The sequence below is a fragment of the Humulus lupulus genome, chromosome 6 (assembly GCF_963169125.1).
Source record: "Humulus lupulus chromosome 6, drHumLupu1.1, whole genome shotgun sequence".
NCBI lineage: Eukaryota > Viridiplantae > Streptophyta > Magnoliopsida > Rosales > Cannabaceae > Humulus > Humulus lupulus.
Window position 1 is genome coordinate 86997840 of NC_084798.1, and position 6984 is coordinate 87004823.

The window sequence follows — 6984 nt, forward strand, 5'->3', positions numbered from 1 at the left end:
ATCATGCAAAGTACCTCAACTAAAGTGTCATGCCACACTAGTAACTCAGATCTAGGTCACATGTATTCGTAATACTAGTGGACCGTACTAGCAGTAATTAATCTAAAGATTCCATAACTTCATTTTACTATGAACTATTTAAGTTTATTATCTTAATCTTGATCCTCCCATACCAATATGAGATTAAGACCACATAGATAAACTTTGGAATTTTCTGATATTCACTTAATATTATCATATAATATCAGACATAGTCTAAATATATAATAATTCAACTCAATTCTGTATTTAATTTAAAAAATTTGTCAACTACAATTGCTTTAAGGGCACTATTCCCAACAATCTCCCACTTTCCCTAAAGAAAATCGAGGCATCTCTTTGAATACGTCAATCATATTCTCCTGACTGATTTTGTCTAACAAAGTCTTTGTAACAGTTTTGTAAGAAATTGTTTTGAAGTTATCTTCAAGATTATTACATTAATCATTTGAAATTGTCTTGTATTATGTAACGACCCAAAATTGCTAATAGGGTTTAGCGTGTGCCAGGAGGGCATCATTGGTTCATATACGTGTTTAATTGGTTAAATGCGTGACTATGTTGCATGCATGATTAATATGATTATATGAATATAACATATGCATGTTTATGTGTATTAGATATGCATGTGAGCCCTTTATAGCTTATAAGGGCATGTTTGTAATTTTGACCCGTTGTTGGCATAAATGTGATTTTATGTGATAAATGGTTAACACCACATTATTATGTGGAAATATTTGCAGTATATGGCTTGAGACAGTCCTAGTGAGTGGATTAGTGAAATAGTCACAGCGGGGTTTAATACTCGGCTCGAGGGGAGCCTAGGGATAATTTTGGGAATTTAGAGAATAATTTGGGATTTATCAGATATTAAATGGGTATTTGGTAATTAATTGGATGATGAGATAAATTAGTAAATATTATGAACACTTGAGGAATTAGCGGGAACCCGGAGCGGAATGACCATTTTACCCCTAGAGACAATTAGAGGATTAATAAGCTTAGAAGGGAAAAATGGTCTTTTTAGAGGTTAAAGGTTATACTCTGTAGGATTCTAGACTTAGCCAGAATTCACCTAGAACTCTCAACTCCCATTCTCTCTCTATCTCACGATTTCTTCACTCAAGAAGCCTAAGGGGAAGTTCTGAATTTTTAAGGAAAAATAGAAGGAAAGTTAAGGTGATCAAACTGGGAATTAAGATGGTACTCAGAGGGAATTCAAGCTGGGAATACTCAGAGAAATTGTTGAGGAATTAGGCTGCCACTTGAGGTAATAATTCAAGCTAGAATCTCTAAATTATGCTGAAATCATGTTAAGGATTAAGTTTGCATGAGGTCTGGTTTTGTTAGCTGTGTTTGGATTGAATTTGGGTGTTTTATAAGAGTGTGAAGTTCTTATAAGGCTAGCTATGATGGTTAAGATGTGGGGATAAGAATTCAGGGTTTAGTTTTTGGTTTGGATGAAAGTTTGGTTGAATTATGTGGTTTTGGCTGGGAGAGATGCTGGGGAAAACCCATAAATTCTGGCCACGAAGGGGCACGCCGTGACCCAGCTCATGGGTGTCGCACGCCGCATGCCTAGACCGCCTGGGTGTGCTCTCTGTTTTGGGGGCGTGCCACGACCTTAGGGCCAAGTCGCGGCCCGCCTCCCATGAGGATTGGGGATTTAGTCTCTGACTTAGGGGTGCATCGTGTCCCTTAAGGCCATGTCGTAGCCCGCCTAGTGGATTTTGCCGTAGGATGGTTTCTAGGATTGGTAAGACTCGGGGGTTCGAACCTAGGCGCTCAGGATAATTTCTACTATCCGGTTTAGTAGAAATCGAGGTCCCAGAGGCTAGCTATCATTTTCTAAGTACTTATTTGGATTAGAAATTGATGATTACCCATTGGCCACTGTGACTAGGTTTATCTCCAAGGCTCAGACTGAGGATCGTGCTCAGGACCGTTCTGTATCCTCCACTCGAGATCCGAGGTCAGAAAATCGCACCCCTGTGTGGTCGTGAACGGGACTGAGATTCCCAATTATTGATTGCGTGTACTATGTGTTTGTAAGATTGATGTGATATACAATAATGACTGGCCTAATGGAGCCAGGGCTGACTGTAAGTGAACTGAGTGCAGCTCGACCTAAGCGAGTCAGGCCTAGCAAGATCAACAGGGGGCTCAAACGAAGTGTGCAAACCCTGACTATTTGAGAACTTTAGATTATGTGTTTATCATTGATTAGTTGAATATTCGTACCCTGTTTTATGTTTGAATGAGATTAGCTTGATTGAATATTAATTTTTTTTTTGATGAAAAGATAATATATTGAAACTTAACAAAACAATTACAACTCAAGCTCTAACAAAGCACCCCCAACTAGAAATATTACAACTGGTCAAACTTCTCAACAAAAGCTAAATCATTTTTCCCAAATTTTGTCCTAGGAAGTCTAAAAATTCTAGCTTTCAAATAAAACTTTATCAAATGATCTATACTATCAGCTGTCATAGAGTAAAATCTGAATAAACAAGTGTTACGATTCCACCATATCATATAAACTGAAGCAGCCAATGCAGCTGCTGCTATTTTTTACTTCAGACCTTTAGGTCTCCCAAACATCCAAGAGGACCAATCTTCATACTTAACCAGCCATATATCAATTCCCAGCCAAGAAGCAACTTTTGATCTAACTTGCTGAGAAAAATGACAATCAAAAAACAGATGAGAATGAGTTTCCTGTTTCAGCTCACAAATCGGACACAGTAAAGAAGCAATACTCAAATGGCAGTGAACAAGCTTATCTTGGGTGAGTAAGTGCCCAAGAGTAGCTTGGCATAAAATAAACCTATGCTTAGGAACAGCCAGATTGCACCAAACTACATTGGCAAAATGAACTCTCTCCTTATTTTGCATCTGAACATAAAGCTTTCTCAGATTAATTTTGCTATTCTTGATTGCATCCTCTAGATTACCACAAGTGATGACAGATTTCAAATTGACAAGCTTTCTCCAGTACCAGCTCACATCAGTTTTGATCTTATACTCCCAAAAATTCTTCCCTTTGAGATAAATGGCATCCACCCATTTCACCCAGAAGATGTCCTTTTTAGAGGAAATAGCCCAAATAAACTTAGCTAGTAACACTTTATTCCATTTGGACCCTTCCTTAAACCCAATACCACCCAAACTCTTAGGTAAGCAGATCTGATCCCAAGCAGTGAGATGCATTTTGCTTCTGTTCTTGTTACTCTCATTTGTCCCCCATAAAAACCTTCTGCATAATTGATCTATCTCATAAATGACACTCTTGGGAAGGAGGAATATACTCATCCAGAACGATCATATGCCCAATAACACATAATTAATCAGCTGTGCTCGCCCAGCAAACGAAAGATGACGACTTGACCAAGTGTGAAGCTTCAGGTGAATCTTTTTTATGATACCAACATAGTCTCCAGCCTTCCATTTAGTAGGCCGAAGAGGAATGCCAAGATACTTTAGAGGAAATGACCCTTCGACAAATTGGAGCCTAGTCAGAATCTGCTTTAAATCCTCCTCAGCCAAACCCCCAAAATAAACCTGAGATTTAGCCAAATTAGCTGTTAAACCAGATGCAATACTAAAAGATGTAAAACACTCTTTGATAATCTAAACTGAATTAGAAGCTCCCTTACAAAATAGCACCAAATCATCGGCAAAACAAAGGCTAACTAATTTCAGTTTTTTACAATTAGGATGAAATCTGAAATCCTTGCTTTTAGAAGCTTGAATGCGAAGCCTAGTGAAGTATTCCATGACTAGAACAAACAACAAGGGAGATATAGGGTCCCCTTGTCTTAGACCTTTTCTACCAATAAAGCTCCCTTGTAACCTACCATTCATCATAATAGAGTAAGATGTACCCTTCAAACATATCATCACCCATCGAATAAATCGACTGGGAAAATAGTAAGCATTAAGAATATCCTCTAAAAGTTGCCAATCTATAGTATCATAAGCTTTGCTAAGGTCAATTTTCATCACACATCTAGGGGAGATGTTTTTCCTCTTGTAACCTTTTATAATATCCTGAAAGATGAGAATGTTATGAGCCAACAATATATCCTTAATGAATGCTCCTTGATTTTGATTAATTAAAAGAGGAAGAACCTTAGTCAATCTACCACATATCATTTTTTAAATACATTTGTAGAGTGTATTACAACAAGCTATGGGTCTATACTCCACAGCCTTAGTAGGAGTTTCAACCTTTGGAATCAGTGAGAGTGTTGCACTATTGAGCTCATCTGGCAGCATTCCATGATAAAAAAATCCCAAGATGGCATCAGATATTTCTTCTCCCACATCTTTCCACATTACTTTGAAAAAACCCGACCCATATCCATCAGGACCCGGGCTTTTAATCGAATTAATACTGAACATAGCAGCTTCCACATCCTTCCTTGTGAATGGTTTCATCAACCTCAACTGCTGATCCAAAGACAATATGCCTCCATAAATAAAACAGTCTCTCTGAATAGGAGCATAATTGTACTATGACTGTCCATAATACTACGAAAATGATTCAAAAAAATGAGCCACTACATCCTCAAACTTCTCATTAATCTGTCCAGCATCATTAATAAAAGAGGTGATACGATTTGTAGCTCTCCTCTGTTTTAAACACGCATGAAAATAGGCTGTGTTATCATCACCAAACCGAAGCCAGTTAATTTTTCTTTTTTGTCTAAGGTAGCTATCATAGTATCTAGATTGACTAGAGAAAGTCTCAAATGTAGACCTTTCCTCTCTTTGAAGATCAGCTAAATGAGGATCCTTTTGGAACTGACATTGGGCAGATTGGTAGTTCTCCTTGGCTACAGTATACTTGTGCACAACATCACCAATTGCCCTTCTGTTAAACTGGCGAAGGACATGTTTGAGTCTCATCAATTTCCTCATTATTCTCTCTAAACCATGAGCTTTTATCGGCTTAGTCCAACTCTGCAACACAGTCTCTCTGAATCCTTCATGGTCAGCCCACATATTGAAAAAACGGAATGGTTTAATGCCTAAGTTCAAAGCTGTTATGGTTTTAATGATGCAAAAACAATGGTCGGAAATCATATCCCAATTAACATAGGCTTTAGATTGAGGAAATAAGTCCAACCAGGCTTCATTTTTAAATATATGATCCAATTTGGAATAGATTCTAGCCTCAGTAGCTTGCTTATTTGTCTAAGTGTAACGGGAACCACTAGTGCGAAGTTCATCAACCAACCCAATAGATCTCCATCTCTGAGCATCCACCATTTCCATTGCAGCAACATCACGACTACCAAGCCGATCATTAAAATAAAAAACAACATTAAAGTCTCCAGCCACAAGCCAAGGATTGACTGGAAAAGACAGCCCAGATAAATCTTGCCATAGCTGTAACTGCTCCTCAATTGTATTCCTCCCATAAACAAAAGACAAACAGAACTCTTTAATCGAACCCAACTCTTTAACATAAACTGATCACTGTCTTGTAAAACCTCAACATATACAATATTGGCCTGCCAAACCAGAAGAATTCTTCCTTCATTAGCTGACCTAGTATAATAATTCCAGCCAACAAAGTGACTAGTCATCATCTCCTCTATTTTATTACCACACAACTTGGTTTTTAAAAATGCCCCTATACCAATTTTGTTCACATAACAAAAAGTACACAGGGATCTCTGCTTCTCCCTTTTATTAAAGCCCCGGACATTCCAGCTAAGAATGTTGTGATTCTCCATTGAACATATTTGTTTTAGATAGCCCCAAATTCATAACCTCCATTTTCCTATCTTGCAAAGCACTATAAGAATTCTTCAACTTATTCTGAGAAGTAGGAGCCAAAATCTTTACACCCCCCACTCGTTTAGGAGTGAGCCAATCTGAATCATGCCTCTCTCTTGTATCACACCTCTCCTTATCAACAGTTTTCTGGGAATCTTTTGAGACTATTACATTATCTGTACCAGTAGGAACTGATATAGAATGGGACTCACACCTCTTCTTAGCAACTACTTTCTAGTTATCTTTTGAGATTAACTCACTAGCTGAACCTGTAGTAACAGAGAAAGATTTCAGATCAGTGGACTTTTTTTTAGGCCCTTTTTCAATATTTCTATCTTTTTTCCTCCAAACCTCATCCTGTTTTCTATTACACAAAACCTCAATATGACCAAACACTTTGCATCTTTTACACTGAGTCGACAACCATTCAAATTCCAGCAATTGTTCCATCAACTGTCCTCTTTCATTTAAAAGTTGAATGGATTTAGGAACCTCCTCTGTTATTTCAACCTCCACTAACACCCTAGCAAATTGCATCATGGATCGATCTTTTGTAACTTTATCTACTAGTATAGGATTACCAATGGTACTCACTAGGGCACTTAAACACTTAGTACCCCAGTATTGCAGCCCAAGTCCAGGCAATCTAACCCAAACAGGAACAGATTTCACTAACCTCATGGCATCTAGATCAGTAGACCACGGTCTCAAGACAACTGGTTTCCTATCGAAATGGACAACTCCAGCTTCCAACACCAAATCTTGTGTAGCTTCATCCCTGAATTTTATAAGAGTATAACCAGCATTCAATCTAGCAATCCGTTCAATACCTAGTTTACCCCAAATTCTCTTAATAAAACCCTCAAACACAGCAAAGGGAGGATTAGCTCCAAGGACTATACAAACCACTGCTGAGTTCCAGAATGAAGTTTCAACTTCAATCTCCTCCAAATCAACCTGAGCAATCCGTTGACCATCTCGAATTAAAGGTTCCTCAAATTTCATCCGAGCTCCTCCTTGATTCGATAACATTGCCCGAAACTGAGACCATTTATCTTTGGCCAGACTTTGAAAATCCTTCTCATTATCTACTTGATCACTCCATTTCACACCAGTCTTCTTCACCCCAGACATTCCCTCATCTGTATCCAATGC

General features: G+C 38.2%; 1 protein-coding gene across 1 annotated transcript; it reads right to left on the reverse strand.

Annotated features, from left to right (window-relative positions):
* Nucleotides 1–2613: 2613 nt before the first annotated feature.
* On the reverse strand, nt 2614–5049 carry LOC133785272 (uncharacterized). The gene is made up of 5 exons (XM_062224523.1): nt 4609–5049; nt 4273–4491; nt 3709–4092; nt 3413–3603; nt 2614–3298 (listed from the first exon to the last, which is right to left on the reverse strand). Exons 1-5 carry the CDS (start codon nt 5047–5049, stop codon nt 2614–2616), a joined length of 1920 nt encoding a protein of 639 aa, XP_062080507.1.
* Between the last annotated feature and the right edge of the window lie 1935 nt (nt 5050–6984).